Source organism: Anguilla anguilla, chromosome 15 (genome assembly GCF_013347855.1).
Source record: "Anguilla anguilla isolate fAngAng1 chromosome 15, fAngAng1.pri, whole genome shotgun sequence".
NCBI classification, from domain to species: Eukaryota; Metazoa; Chordata; class Actinopteri; order Anguilliformes; family Anguillidae; genus Anguilla; species Anguilla anguilla.
Window position 1 is genome coordinate 13425988 of NC_049215.1, and position 16349 is coordinate 13442336.

Here is a 16349-nt window from a genome sequence, read left to right on the forward strand (position 1 = left end):
TTGTATATTTTGTACAATTTAATAATAACAATTGTTAATGAAAAAACAGCACTGAAATGTGGTATGTTATGCTGGTAGGTTATGATAATTTGTACTTATAGGAGGGCTGGGCCCTGCTGGCTTTCTCTCACCCTTGCGCTTTGTCTTTACAGGCGCCCTCACTCTGAGTGTGACACACAGTGCCTTCAGGCATTTGTACTTGTAAAAATAAATCCATGGAATGACACATTTTAGGCAGCATATTACCGGGGGAACTTGTTTTAATGGAATATTTTGTTACTACATCTGTAGCCTCTATGGCAGTAGGGTGCAGTAGACTCTGTGGCAGTAGAGTGCAGTAGACTCTGTGGCAGTAGGGTGCAGTAGACTCTGTGGCAGTAGAGTGCAGTAGACTCTGTGGCAGTAGGGTGCAGTAGACTCTGTGGCAGTAGAGTGCAGTAGACTTAGTGGGCGACATAGCTCAGGAGGTAAGACCGGTTGTCTGGCAGTCGGAGGGTTGCCGGTTCAAACCCCGCCCTGGGCGTGTCGAAGTGTCCTTGAGCAAGACACCTAACCCCTAACTGCTCTGGCGAATGAGAGGCATCAATTGTAAAGCGCTTTGGATAAAAGCGCTATATAAATGCAGTCCATTTACCATTTAGACTCTGTGGCAGTAGAGTGCAGTAGACTCTGTGGCAGTAGGGTGCAGTAGACTCTTTGGCAGTAGAGTGCAGTAGACTGTGGCACTAGAGTGCAGTAGACTCTGTGGCAGTAGGGTGCAGTAGACTCTTTGGCAGTAGAGTGCAGTAGACTATGTGGCAGTAGAGTGCAGTAGACTCTGTGGCAGTAGGGTGCAGTAGACTCTGTGGCAGTAGAGTGCAGTAGACTGTGGCAGTAGGGTGCAGTAGACTCTGTGGCAGTAGGGTGCAGTAGACTCTGTGGCAGTAGGGTGCAGTAGACTCTGGCAGTAAAGTGCAGTAGACTGTGGCAGTAGGGTGCAGTAGACTCTGTGGCAGTAGGGTGCAGTAGACTCTGTGGCAGTAGAGTGCAGTAGACTCTGGCAGTAAAGTGCAGTAGACTGTGGCAGTAGGGTGCAGTAGACTCTGTGGCAGTAGAGTGCAGTAGACTCTGTGGCAGTAGAGTGCAGTAGACTCTGTGGCAGTAGAGTGCAGTAGACTCTGGCAGTAGAGTGCAGTAGACTGTGGCAGTAGGGTGCAGTAGACTCTGTGGCAGTAGAGTGCAGTAGACTCTGTGGCAGTAGAGTGCAGTAGACTCTGGCAGTAGAGTGCAGTAGACTGTGGCAGTAGGGTGCAGTAGACTCTGTGGCAGTAGAGTGCAGTAGACTCTGTGGCAGTAGAGTGCAGTAGACTCTGTGGCAGTAGGGTGCAGTAGACTCTGTGGCAGTAGAGTGCAGTAGACTCTGGCAGTAGAGTGCAGTAGACTGTGGCAGTAGGGTGCAGTAGACTCTGTGGCAGTAGGGTGCAATAGACTCTGTGGCAGTAGGGTGCAGTAGACTCTTTGGCAGTAGAGTGCAGTAGACTCTGTGGCAGTAGAGTGCAGTAGACTGTGGCAGTAGGGTGCAGTAGACTCTGTGGCAGTAGGGTTCAGTAGACTCTGTGGCAGTAGAGTGCAGTAGACTCTGTGGCAGTAGAGTGCAATAGTCTGTGAGGCCCAAGTCTGTGACTCATCATTGAAACAGATGTCTTCTTTCACTGTCATTTTTACTGGTTGTGTCCTACTTATCAGAACCAGGAGGTCTGTTTTCCCTTCAGGTTCAGAGAGCATACTGATGTCTCAACATTCAAGCCTGCAACCCCTTTCACCCCCACTCCCTGCCATAATAGTGTGGTAGACATTCTTTGCCATGAATGTTTTTATGATATGCAGTCACCCGCACACAGGATGGGGGAGTTATTACTGCTGTTTTATTTATTTTACCTTATCTAGAGTGACTTTCATATAGGGCCATCCAAGGCATGATGCATAAAGTGCATGTCAGAGAAATAAGAACAAGAGACTAGATACTAAAACGAGACAACGGTGACAAAACACCAACCCGAGTGAGAGACAAAGTGCCAAGAAATAGGCAAAATGTGCGACAGTAGCTGTTTTCAGTGTACACTTAGCGTTTAACAGCACAATTGCCTCATCACAGTGTACAGATGGCAGTATGATCCATGAAAGCGGCTTCACAAAAACATCCTGCTAACGGATTACAGGGTGTTTAACAGTGGTCGGTAGGTTTGCCGTTACAGAGCACAGTGGAGAATACGGCTGCTCCTGTGTTTAGTGAATGAATCAGCACGGACTGGTTGAGACTGACTCATTTAAGAGCAGTGAACGTCTGGGCACATTCAGAAGTAACAGAATGTCATGTGAATATTTCCCAGCAGAAACAGGACCGAACAGAACGTTGCAGGGATGGTGACTGAGGGGGAGAATGTCTGAAGCCTTTATACTGAGGCCGGTCGCATACTTTACATACTCTGCGATACGTTACACCACCACAAACCTAGTCGCCAACTGACACGCCCTCCCACTGAAAAGCATTGCAAAATATAGCAGCTCTATCAGGGTGAACTTCCTGTTCAATAGATGGCACGTTTAATGGAATGTTTTGCCTGTTAAATAAGCTCCCTGTGTCCTCCTGAGAATAGGGGAATGGTGCTGGGACTGGGGTACAGGCAGTGGGGACCCACTGGACACTGAATGTACACACATTGTGTGGCCTTGTACAACTCAGGGAGCAGGGGAAGAGGTCAGGTCCCCAAGTTGATGGCATGGTCCATCATCTAAGTTGGAACATATATATGTAAAGTGGGTATACGCCATCATAGAGTTTCTGTGTTTGCCAACCGTTGCTTATGCTGCTTGGACACTGCTTGCAGCTATATTAATATAGGTGATACTGTAATCCTCTTAATTTAGCTTCTCTGCCATTTCAGTCCCCTTTATTTTATATTATCATTGAGATCAAAGGAAAGCAAATGATGACAAACTGAAGATATATATAATGTGATGTGCTGTGCAGGCTGTGAGGCTGTGCATTTGGTTTTGTTAGCCTGTATTAGGCTGTCTGAGACAGTGGAGGTAGTGGAATATGTGAGTTCACTTGCTGCTGAGTGGTGGTCTGCCTTGCTTTGTGAAAGTTCAGCTGGCGTACTGAACTATGAGAGGCTGGAAATCCTGCCCTTTCTGGGAAATGCTGCATGCGCACACCACCAAGTCTGCACAGGATGAGCTGTCAGCTTCTTAAACTAACCCACACATTCACTGTCAGTCACAAAAAAATGTGAAAACTGCCAGAAAGAAAAGAAGCGCTTGTTTTTATAGAATACTACATCTATCTGATTATTATCAGTAGGCTATCACAGTTCTAAATTACCCAGCAGGCTATTTAGAACTGTGCATGCGTGTGTGTGGGGGCGGGGGAATCGCCATGCCATAGACCTCACACTCTCCAGAGTCTGTAGTACCTCAGCTTACAGGAGTCTGGCAGAGGTCTGTAGTACCTCAGCACACAGGGGTCTGTAGTACCTCAGCACACAGGGGTCTGTAGTACCTAAGCACACAGGGGTCTGTAGTACCTCAGCACACAGGGGTCTGTAGTACCTCAGCACACAGGGGTCTGTAGTACCTCAGCATACAGGGGTCTGTAGTACCTCAGCACACAGGGGTCTGTAGTACCTCAGCACACAGGAGTCTGGCCGGGGTCTGTAGTACCTCAGTATACAGGGGTCTGTAGTACCTCAGCACACAGGAGTCTGGCAGGGGTCTGTAGTACCTCAGCATACAGGAGTCTGGCCAGGGTCTGTAGTACCTCAGCATACAGGAGTCTGGCAGGGGTCTGTAGTACCTCAGTATGTACAGGAGTCTGGCAGGGGTCTGGAGTACCTCAGCACACAGGGGTCTGTAGTACCTCAGTATGTACAGGAGTCTGGCAGGGGTCTGGAGTACCTCAGTATGTACAGGAGTCTGGCAGGGGTCTGGAGTACCTCAGTATGTACAGGAGTCTGGCAGGGGCCCGTTGCATCTGCACATGCCTGTGTGGGATCCCTGTGTCCCTGGGGGGTGGGGACGCAGAGATGACCCCACATGAAAAGGGGCTGTGTGTGTGATTACTGTCATTGTGGTTTCTATGCTGTGGACCTCTCCTCCCCCAGAAATAGTGCTCTGTCTTCCCAACATTCATCTCCTGTCATTAGACATCCATGCAGCCCAGATGTGCCGGGGGGGTGGGGTGGGGTGAGGGTAGCCACAACAGTCTGCAGTGATGTGGGAGGGACATGTGAGATTGCTGCACACACACGCACACACGCACACACACAAGCACCTGCACACACAAACACAAACAAACACACACACGCACATACAAACACGTTTTCTTGATCTGAACATTACCATCCCGGGCAGCCACACCCACTCCATTAACGGGGCAACACAATGACAGTAGAGCTATGTTCAGATGTTGAGCAGCATTCAGTACTGCAGTGTGGATATTAGCCATATATTAGCCTGGCATTTCACTGTCGGAGCCAGTCTGGGATCAAAGTGATCTGAGTCTGTGTGACTCAGTAGGCTGTGGTTTGACGCCCCTTGTCCACATCAGTGGAATGTTTTATGGCAGAAATGTTGATGCTAATTTGTCGACATTGGTTCAGTTAGAAATTCAAAGACGTTGTGAAAGTTTTGTTTTGTGCTACCAGTTCTGGATGTTATTTTGAGCAAAAACCAAGAACAGCTTTGTGGAAATGATGAAAGACAAACATTCTTTTTGTGTAATGTTTTTTTTTCGTTTTACAATTTCCCCCACTGTAGCTATGATGTAGTACAGACTTCCTTATTGACATTTTTACCTCAGAAGAAAATTGCAGCTGAGTGCACTAAATCACCATGGTAGAACAATAGCAGGGTGTTTTGCTGTGTGAGTGTTTTGGTCTGTTCTTGGACTGATATCCAAGGTTGTTGTTTTGTGCGGTTCCACAGTCCAGGAAGTTTTTTCCTGAGACCTTGTTTGAGTCTGTGGAGAGGCTCCTGGTTGCCTGGTTCACTGTTTCTGAGACGTCTGGTGGTGAATGTGGCTAACTGCAGGTGCTCAGTGCTCTTTACTGAAATAATTGAATGTGTATCTCATGTGACTGTAGTACATAACTGGTGTGTTTCCACAATCACAGGTTATTACTAAAAACTTTTTAAGTTGGGTTTTGGAAATTGCAGTTAGTGACAAAGCTGAATTAGATAATATGCTTGCAGTGCTTCTTGGTGTTTCGCGTAGGCTGGCATTCTGTCATTTGCCTGTCTCAGAAAATAGCCACATTCTGATTGCAGCACTTTATCAACCGATTAACTTCTGAAACGGGAGAGAATTGATTAATCAGCCAGTCACAGCTGTGCTGTCAATTACAATCTCAGTTGTATCTGTGTGACTTTGTGTGGATTTGTGGCCCAGCTGTTGCTATACCTAGTGATTATTGGCTGAACTAATGTTTTGTAATCATGTATCATGCATTGAATTCGGAACGTGCTCTGCTGATTTTTGAATGAGGTGACTCGGGAGGTGGGTATGACCTGCAATGTCCTCCTAAGCACTCACTCTCCAGGACTATGGACTTTAGTTCCAGAATCTGGAACTAAAGAGCCTGTCTGTGTTCATTTCCTCAACTTAAAACCTCCTAAATGAGATTTTATGCTTACTGCATAAGTTTATTTGAATTTTCTTTTTCTCATAGTGTAAGGATTCAACAAGAGATTCATGGCGTCTCTCACTTTCTCTCTCTCTCTCTCTCTCTCGCTCTGAGTTTGGATTGAGTTTTGGGTGTTGATGTGAGGGATTTTCTCATGTTCTCTTTGATATTTATTTTCAGAGCTTGCATAAGGACTGGGTCTGGGAGGGGATATGACGGGTTTGAGGTTGGGACTGTGTTAGGGTGTTTTTACTAATGTTTTGTGTTTGACTGCCTAGTTTGGAAATAAAGTATCCCTCTCTTACTGTCTCTCTTTCTCTGTTTGACAGACTTGTCCAAGAACCGCTTGACAGATGTTCCCTCTGAAGTGTGTCACCTTGTCTCCTTGGAAACGCTGAACCTCTATCATAATTGTATTAGAAGTATTCCTGACTCTATCATCAGCCTGCAGACTCTCACCTCTTTAAACCTAAGGTAAGAACCGAGAGCTTACTGCAAGCACTGAGCCCGAGAAGGTAAGCGAAGAAGAGAAACATTCACAACATGCCTCATTAGACCTGAGAGCTTAAGGTAAGAACTGAAGCATACCTCCTTGAATCCTGAGATTCCTCCTGTCATGTTTACAAAGCTCCCAGCTTCTCCTGTGGTGCGCAGGGATTTGAGCAGAAATGTGAAACGCCTCCTTTTTTTATCACACGCCGCCTTTTTGCTTTTCATCTTCCGAGTTTGGATTTGCAGTAAACTTTAGTAAAAAGCATTTCTCCTCTCTGCAGTAACCGTTTCAAGCTGTTCCAAAGTGTCAGGGCCCAGGTGGGGATTGAAGTGTTTTGCAGAGGTAAAGGGGTCATGCTAACGCGTTAATGCTTTAAACATCTGTAGGTAAAGGAGCAGGGTCAGAGAGAGGTGTAGAATGGGGAGGGGATTGTGGTGGCAGTGATATAGGGGTGTGGTGGGGGGAGGGGCTTGTGGTGCCAGTGATATGGTGGTGTGGTAAGGGGAGGGGCATGTCATGCTAGTGGAAGTTCTGTGAGCTGGCAGTAGCGATCATGTGATTTGTACCAGCCACTGACCTGTGGTGCCAGCCCTACCGGCTGCTTTACTGCTCTCCCTTGTCTGCCATGCTTTGTAGCACATGATTATTATTGCCTTTTCGAGCCGTCTTTGCCTAGAGCTCAGATTGGCAGTGCCGTTTTTAAATGGACTGGAAACCACAGCCATTCGTCACAAACTCAGCATGTGCCAGACTGAGTAACGTGGGGGTGTGGCAGAGAAGGGGCATGTAAAAGGATTAAGGACTTCAAGAGGCTTCTGGTGCGTGGTGCATTGGAACAGGGTTTGAGTGGGTGAACATTTGATCAGTGCAGGTTTAACAGACTGTTGGGCAGCTGTGAGTATGGAATGACTGCTGAAGAGCATTACAGCGTGATGTTAGTATAGTACCGAACTATCTAACATGCTTTGTTTGGTGAGGTAGGGGCTTTTGCAGACTTCTGGACCATTAGTGAGGGGTGTATTTTGGAGTGTATGGGGAGTGTATGTATCAGTCAGTAGTGGTTTAAAGGGCTTGGTGGAGAAGGTTCTGGCGCAGAAAGGGTCTGAGCCTCAGGTGTTTCAGTACAAACAACCCTGCCAGCTGTCACGCTCGTTAGGCCCATGCGTGACGGGTAATACGCTGTGACATGATGTCATGGCTTTTGCATGTCTCTGAGTGGCTTCAGGTATCAGGCTACTGACGAGTGTGTGTGTGTGTGTGTGTGTGTGTGTTTGAGGGAGGGAGAGAGAGAGAGAGAGAGATATAAGAATGCTCATGTGATCCCCTCCTCATTCCCATTACATAAGCTGACTGTGACTGAGGCTGTTTGTGTGCAGAAGTAGTGTGATGGGGCCAGACAGAACAGTAACATAAGCTCAGTCCTTCTGGCCCAGGAGCACCAGCACTGAGATCCACAGCAAGAGGGGGGAGTTTACAGACCCTCCCACAACCACACAGGGGGAGTTTACAGGGGTTTCAATGCATTAGTGGGCCCCCTCTCGGGTATTGTCACCTTAGCTAACTCTCCTGCGGGTGATGTGGGGGGAGGGTGGAGGTGTCCCAGCACTGCCTGAGGCAAAGCAGGAGGACAGGAGGAGGTTGGTGGGTGTAAGTAGCTCACCCCCCCTCAGTTCCTGTTTTTCCCTCATGGGTACGTACATGTATGGGTCAGGATGTCCTCTCCTAAAATTCAGAGCCATGGGTTCAGCTGCACTAGGGCCTGACAGACCGGACAACACTGAAGCATTTCACTGCTTTCATGAGAAACTGTGTGAGAAACATATTTACTTTATTATTATTCATATTGATAATGCAGACATGCACGCATGCGCACACACACACACACACACACACACGTACGCATGAGCACACACACACACACGCGCACACATGTATGCACGAGCACACACACACACACACACGTACGCACGAGTACACACACACACACACACGTACGCACGAGCACACACGCACACACACGCACATGCGCACTCACATACATACTCAGTGCCCTGGCAGCAGGTCTTTGGGATCACAGCTGCACTAATTGCTCTGTTACTGCAGGACAGAAGGAAATGCTTTGTGTCTATTAATGAGACGCACCCTGGGACCAGGAATAAATGGCGCAGGGAGACAGATTTCCCTGGTGGTGAGGTGAAATATGCTGCTGGAGAAAGAAATCTAACCAGGTGATCTGCTTCCTTTTAATATCCCTGTCGAGAGACGCAAACTAGGGAGCATGATTTCTTGGCTGTAACAGCGTGATCAAGGTTAATGTCATTAGCCTCTTATAGGAGGTGTGAGCATTTTGTTGTCTCCGTTTGACAAAGAAGCACTGGGTTTAATTCCGGATGCTTCCAGAATGTCCCACACACTGGGGACACAGTGAAAGCTGTTAGATGTGTTACCTCACAAGGTCCCCCCTGAGCAGGACCTTGCAAGACAGGGACTGCAGCATTATGTCAGAAAGCATACTTGCCTTTAGGGTTACATCACCAACTTACACATTCACACACGTACACTTCCATGCACACATATACATGCATGCTTACATACACACTCACACACTTACACATACATACACACATACACACATACACTTATACACATACACTCATGTCCACAAAACCAAATACACACGCACTCGCCCGCATGCACACGCGCACGCACAAATATATTTTTGATGCAGCTCCTTTGGTCCTTTGATCTGTGTAACATAATGTGTCCAAAGCGAGTGTATCAGACGTTCTGGAATTCACCTGAGAGCCGTGAAAGCACCAGGTGTTCTGGAATGTTCTGTGTTCCGGAGCCAGACCTGCTGGCGTCCATGTTTACGAGCTACATGTGTTCTCCGTCACAGATTTGGCCAGAACCTTCGCAGTGCGCTTCTCTTGTTTATTTCACGAAATAAGAGCCCTGTCTCTCTTATCATAATGAGCAGTGATGTGAGGGATACGAAATGTGCTTTGATTTTCCAAGGACTGGAAAATGTTCAGTTCTTATTTAGTGCTGGCGAAAGTTTTTTTTTTGCTTGATTTCCAGACAGTTATGTAACGTTGCATGAGGCAATAAATCCTGTAATTCCCCTACTCGGCCACACTGTGCTGCGCTCTTCAAAAGTCAGTCCCTTTCCGGGGTTACACAGCTGTCAGTCGCCTCTTTCAAAGCTGCCCCACACCTCTGACCGCTGCTGCCACACATTCTGCAGACCCACCTGATGCTCAGCTCTGCGTTCTTTAAATGTGAAATAATACCGTTGAAGAGTTCCGGTTAGATGTGTCATATTAATATTCAGAAGGGGTGTGGTCAAGAACAGTAGTGGATGTGTCTGTTCTCAGTCTCAATATGATTGTGTTTGACAGCGCAGTATTTATTATTGATCTTTGCTGTTTCCCTGTGGTGTATTTGTCTGTCTGTCTGCTTATCACCTGATCTGATGGTGTGTGCGTGTGTGCGCATGTGTGTCTGTATGCATGTGTGCCTGTGTGTGTGTGTGTTTGTGTGTGCCTGTGTGTGTGTGTGTGTACGCGTATGCCTGTGTGTGTGTGTGTGTGTGCGCGTGTGCCTGTGTGTGTGTGTGTTTGTGTGTGTGCGTGTGCTTGTGTGTGTATTTGTGTGCCTGTGTGCCTGTGTGTGTGTGCATCTCTCTCTCTACAGTCGTAACCAGCTCTCTGTTCTGCCCGCCTGTCTCTGTGGGCTGCCCCTGCGTGTGCTCAACGCCAGCAACAACAAACTGCTCTGCCTTCCAGAGGCCATCGGCCAGCTCAGGAGCCTGATGGAGCTGGTATGTGTGTGTGTGTGTGTGTGTGTATGCATGTGTATATGTGCTGAATTACAGTGTATGTGCTGTATACATAATCAGGTGTCTGTCTCTGTTTATGTGGGGCATAGTCAGGCTTAGCACTCGGCATGAGGTGAGGTTTGAGGAAGCTGACCTCACACCGCACATGAATATGGCACAGAAAGTGCCTCAGGTGCAGGTGAGGCGCAGGGCCTGATCACACAGGCTGCAGTGCTGCCGCCTTGCTCCGCTGTAGGGGAGAGCAGTATGTCATTACTCAGCACTTTGTGTCCAGTCAGTTTTCAGCTGAGTAAATATGAATGGAGCTCAGTGATGTTTTATTATATATATCCTTTTCTAGGACAGTTGACTCTGTGCGTGCGTGTGCGAGGATGTTTGCGCGCATGTCTGTGTGTATGTGTGTGTAGGTCCATACATGTGTATGTGTGTGTGTTTGTTTGCATGGTGTATTAGATGTATAGATTAAGACTGCACTGTAGTGAGGTTACAGCTACAGTGATGGTAACAGGGTGGCTATACCAGGCGGTGTTGTGTGGTCATGATGCGGTTTTGGAGTGGGGCTTGTTCTCTGCTCTTCTATCCCTGCAGGACATTAGCTGCAATGAGATCACCGCTCTGCCTCAGCACATCGGTCACCTGAAGGCCCTGAGGGAGCTCAATGTTAGGAGGAACTTCCTGTGTGTGCTTCCGGAAGGTGAGACCTGTAGGGGCACCACAGATATCACAGATTCACTAGAGCTGGTTCCCTATCAAAAACACTGATATCACAGTATCTCTATGGTTGATGGTGAAATTACTGTCATAAGAGCAGGTCTCCTCATGAGAAAAAATGGTTAAATGGTAACACAAAATGAGTTGAAACGCAGAGCATGGTTAAAGTGTTCCTGGAGCTGGGAGGCACAGCTTCTACCAGTGAGCTAAGCTTTATATATTTGAAAGGATATTGGAAAGAATATATCCCCCCTTCTCTTCCTCACATCTTTCGAAAGTTCACAGCCTTGTGTTTTATGTCTTTGTGTGACTCATGTGACCCTGGTTTCACCCTCACTGGGAGGTGAGGAGACAGTCCAAACCCTGTATTACAGCGATGTCATAGCAACTGGGTAACGTGGCTGCAACATTAAGGAAATGCCATGAGCATGTTACATCTGCTGGATCCAGTTCTACCCCACAAGTATAGTACATTTGTAAAAGCCTTGTGAAGTGGTTTTAGGGATTGACCTTGAAAGTACATTTGCCGATTTAAGTTTTTTTTTCATCTAATTAAAAAAAGTATGCTTCCTGGATTTAAAAATAATATCTAGATCTTGCTCTCTCTAATGGCCTTTCCCTAGATATGTATCACTGGGGTATTTTTGGTGTGATACTAATGAAGGAGTTGTCTGTGAGATAAAGTGCTAATTGTTTGGCTTTAATTTATTCTCTCTCAGGAAATGACTTTGTAGAAAGTGCCTTGCTCTCGTTCTCTCTCGTTTTGTATCTCAGCTCTCTCTCTTTTCTTGTCTCCAACCCTCAAGCCCAAATTGCACTGATATGACTTGCATTCATCGCCAACACCCCTAATACAGAAAGTAAAACCAAGCTGAATTGATTTAAATTGAAACTGCAATCTCAAAGAATAAACTAAAAGTCATAGCGTTGTTTAAAAAAAACGTCTTCATGTAACTGGCAGTTAAATGAACCCCAGAGAGAGAAGCCCTGTATTGAAGTAAAAAGCATTCTTCCAAATGCTGTTGTATGTATGCTTTAATTCTGGGAATAATGCTCTTTTATATTTGGCTGGCTGTCTTTGGCTGTTTACTCTGGCTCATGTGAGTGCGCTTAATGCTTTTCGATGATTTTCCCTGTTTATTTTTAACTCTGGCCGGCCGTTCCTTCACAGTTTTGGCGGCTTTAGCTGTTAACCTCTGGATGTCTCTGAGATGTTCCTGCTGTCAGACATTTTGAACCCCCCAGCACCTCCTCTTCACTTTGTTCAGAGTGAGAGGGGGGATGGTGGGAGGGGAGAGCCAGACGCCCTGAGGATCACAGACCTCATTGAACGTGTCTTACTGGTTTAATCGGCTCTCTGTTAAAGACATGTTTGTGTGAATCGAGAGCGTGCATCATCAGTGGCCAGCTGCAGGGAGTCCGGCTGTTTACAGTGCAAACGAGCCAATGGGAATGCAGCTGAAACGTCTGCGACAGCATCTGGTAGCGTTCAAACTGTTTGTCTCAAACAGTGGGCTGCCAGCTCAGACCTGACCTCAGGAAGTCCTTCCGTCTGCACCTCCGGAGTTTTTCACAATGAATTTTGCCAGAACTTTTGGGTCACATTCCAGGATTCATCCAAAACTGTTCATTTGTTCCAGCGAGCGAACAAGCCCACTTTTGCACCCTCTGTGGAGAGCTATGATTGGTGCGTGTAAGACAGGATGCTTAAGCTTGTGTCCTGGAGGGTCGTAGCATCTGCAGCCTTGTTTTGGCCCGGAGTTTGAGATCTCTTCTTTAATAGCAGAGAAAGTGTCTGTGTCAGTGGGCTGTTGGCTGCCTCTCTCAATCTCTCTTAATTTCTGCCCCTGCCCCCCCGCTCCCTCTCTCTGCTGGGGAGGAAGAGTGCATCTTCGCTGGAGAGCAGCCAGTGCTGGAACAGGGCCTGTTTCCAGTGGCAGCCACAGGCTGTTTATGCTGTTTCTGCTGCGGGTATCATTGCTGTTAATGTCACCGTCTAACTTTCTGCTGATTTTTGCTCTTGTTGTAGTCACTGGTGTTGTTACTGAATTCTATGGGGACTGAGATGGCATAGATCTTTTACAGCTTAGTTACTGTAGTAGAATGCCATTGCATTCTGGGAATATTTTGAACCAGCTCAGTGACAGTCACAAGCCCCATCTTCTTCTGTTAAAGATGTTTAGTCTCCTTCAGCTGAAGTATATATTAGCAAACTTGAATTGGATTGATTGGATTAACCGCTTGATGCTGTTTGCATGCTGGTGTTAGCACAGCGTTTCAGTAACACTGTGGTGGCATTTTGAGCCCGTAAGCCCCTCTCTCCACCTCTCAGGCCTGGCAGAGCTGCCCCTGGTGAAGCTGGACGTGTCCTGTAACAAGGTGTCCACCGTGCCCACCTGCTTCAGGAAGATGGTTCACCTGCAGTCTCTGCGGCTGGAGAACAACCCCCTGCAGAGCCCACCTGCACAGGTGAGGCCCACCTTGTCCTGCAAGGATTAGACTCTCTTATCTTAGCACAGGGGTTATTGATAGCAGGCTGTCATACCACTGGATGTGCATATACACACACACGCATGCACATGCACACACAAACACACACACGTGCACATGCACACACATGCACATACAAACATATTCATATGCTCACAACCACAGGCACAGACACACGCTTGCGTGCACATGCACATGCACATGCACACATGCACTATGCACTCAGACACATACACATGCTCATATATACACAGCCACACACATACATGCAAATACACATGGTCTTTATTAACAGCCTCAGAGTGTTGTGTTATGTAAATCCATCACTATCTGTGGTCTGTCTCTGTGGCTCTGCAGATCTGCATGAAGGGCAGGGTGCACATATTTAAATACCTGACTATGGAGGAGTGCCGCAGTGACAAGATGGCCGACACCCTCTACCTTCCCGTGATAGACAGACTCAGCCTGTCGCATCCGGCCACTGGCAGGTGAGTTCCTACACACCTGGAAACACCCAGAAGCCATGTGAACTCTGCCATTCAGAACCTTAGCCAGTGGTCAGAGCAGGAAAACAAGACAGGGAGTTCAGAGCCAGGAATCTGTGTGTAACAAGACTCTGCGGTGCTATATTAAAGCAGAGCATCCATTGCCACAGTATTGCACCAGGTCACGCGCTTAAATGAATTTTCCGTAACTGCATCAGGTTGAAAGGTTTTAGCTTCAGGGAGGCTGAGCGCTGAGCTGAGTATCTGGTGCGCGTAAAGGATCTGTGGCTGTAGTGAATGAGGGCTCACTTTTGGATTGTTCCACATAGCAGTTAATGAGCGCGCGGTGCTGACCCCCTTTTCTGAGCGTGAGCAGCGTGAGCAGCGTGCGTGCGGAGGCCTCTGGAGACCCTCCTCAGTTAGAGTGCCGCGCCGCTCTCTGGACTCTGCGCTCAGACGGAGACTGACTGCTGCTCGCGATCCTTCTCCCTGCCCCGCTCTGCTGCTCTGTCCCGCCATGCCCCGCCCAAACTGACCCGCAGCTCTGCTCTCCGCCTCTCCAGCACCGAGGACATCGACCAGAATAAGAAACAGGAAACTGACTCGGGCGTCGGCAGCGACAATGGGGACAAGAGGCTATCGGCCACAGAGGTAGGCTGGATGTGTGCCTGTGTTTGTGGTCAAAATCAGGACTTAATGTAGTGAAGCTGAAGGAAGTGGTTGTGTCAGCTGCCGTCTTTGTCTTCTTTATTTTATTGAATAAGGAACTGGGTTTGCAACTTCAAGGTTTTCGATTTGATTGTCAGGTGAGACACTGTTGTACTCGTGAGCTAGGTACCTAGCCTGAATTGCTTCAGTTAACCTCCAGCTTTATAAATTGATTGTAGGTAAATGCAAGCAGTGTGTGCTACTCTGGAGAAGACCACCTGCTAAATACTTAAAAAACGTCATACAATTTTTTTGTAGCTAGCATTTATAAAGTTATATCTCAGTTGGATGAGCTGTGAAAATCAACCGGGTTGCTTAACAGACTCTCTTACATCCTTCTGTAAGTGATTCAAGGAAATGAACCCTAATTTGCTTGAGCTAATGATGATTAAATATAAGACCAGTTTGCATATTTGAGCTGAAGTGTACTCAATAAGGAGATTGTCTGCAGCTAACTATATTCCAGTTACTGTTACAGTAATAGGATTACTGCTGAACACTTTCAAATAGAAGGTTCTATTTAGTTCACCAATCATGTTGATTTAATAAAAATTGTCAATGACAATGAGAGAAGTTTTCACCAAAGATTTTAAAAAATTTTTTCATTTTTTTTAAATCAAGTCCCAGATAATTTGTAATTAATCACTTTAGGTTACTAACCATAGCATGCAATCATACAAAAGAAGAAGTTTGTTCTGAATATCGGTGGAAATATATATTTTCAAATTGCCAGTAATGTGCAGGAATGCTGATATGTTAAGAGGAGTTTAATGTACTTGCGTACTTGCGACCCAGATCTGCAGTGTGCTGTGAAGATTTGAGTTCAGACGCTCCACATACTATTACTGTGGTTTAAAATCTCTGTGTTTATGAAGACGGTGCTGCACGGTGAGGGTGGAGCTCACGTTTCCGTTGGCGACAGCGGGAACCGGAGTGCTCACGGGACGTCCCGTCTCTTTTTAGCCCTCAGATGAGGACAGTCTGAGTCTGAATGTCCCCATGTCCCACATCACCGAGGAGGAGGGCCTGATCAAGGACGACTCCAGCGAGCACATCTCTGCCCTGACAGGTAGTTACATGAAAAGGGGTTATGAAAAGGTTCACCACGTGTGAGAGGTACTGTTACATGCATCACACTAGGCCCCGTCAACAGCACTACAAACTCTAAAACTGAGCACATCTGCGGGATTCTGCGCACCTCTTAACCTCCCTACACACTCACGCTGGCCATGTCTGCACACTGACAAGTAGAGATATACGCCCTCCATGTGCACTCCACTCTTATCACACTGATCCCCATATCATATCAAAGGCTCAATAACCTTATTGTGTAATGGCTGTATCCATCCCTGCTGGTGTACATGTCTGTGTAATAATGAGTGCAGAATAAAAGCCAGCAGCTGGGATGTTTACATGGAAAGCTTGGCAGGATGAGTTGTTTTCAGTTGTAAGAGTGGCGTTAGTGGCACAGGGGATCGGCCTGAGGCCTACTGTACTGAGGTGGAAGTGTAGCAGCATGCAAACAGTATCAAGCTGGTTAGCATTGTGTGGCTTATCTGCTCTGATAAGAAACGGACATGATGACAGAGGAAACAAGGCCCTTCCTGTTTGAAATAAGAGGTGGCAGAGCAGCACATTCACCTGGGCGTCTCCCACTTGACTTTTGGCGTTTGAGCTCCATCCCCCCTCTTAATAGAATCTGGACCCATTGGTCGCTCAGACGATTGGGGGCGGGGACATGACTGGGGAGGCCCTGCCAAGAGGCGGGAAGGAACAGGAGGTGGAGACATGGACAGGAAGGCCTTGTTGACACAAGGAGGGGATTGTGGGTGTTGGCATCGATACTGCTGGCATTTTTAACAGGCTGAAGGCACGCGCTGTGTGTTCCGGACAGCAAAAATCTTCTGAAATTTACTGGAAACTAGAGGCAATACAGACTACAGGGCTGATGTTTAACT

At 47.2% G+C, this 16349-nt stretch overlaps 1 protein-coding gene across 6 annotated transcripts in view; it reads left to right on the top strand.

Moving 5' to 3' along the window:
- Positions 1 to 16349, top strand: part of LOC118214095 (leucine-rich repeat and calponin homology domain-containing protein 1-like) — a 55981-nt gene that overhangs the window by 16583 nt on the left and 23049 nt on the right. For all 6 annotated transcript variants that reach the window (XR_004762573.1, XM_035393623.1, XM_035393626.1 and 3 more), the window contains exons 2-8: positions 5993 to 6137; positions 9853 to 9979; positions 10586 to 10691; positions 13041 to 13177; positions 13556 to 13686; positions 14247 to 14334; positions 15355 to 15460. Coding sequence is in view for 5 of the 6 variants with exons in the window: in XM_035393623.1 (XP_035249514.1) it covers positions 5993 to 6137; positions 9853 to 9979; positions 10586 to 10691; positions 13041 to 13177; positions 13556 to 13686; positions 14247 to 14334; positions 15355 to 15460 (840 nt within the window). In the remaining variant the exon portion in view is untranslated. The remainder of the gene's footprint in view (positions 1 to 5992; positions 6138 to 9852; positions 9980 to 10585; positions 10692 to 13040; positions 13178 to 13555; positions 13687 to 14246; positions 14335 to 15354; positions 15461 to 16349) is intronic.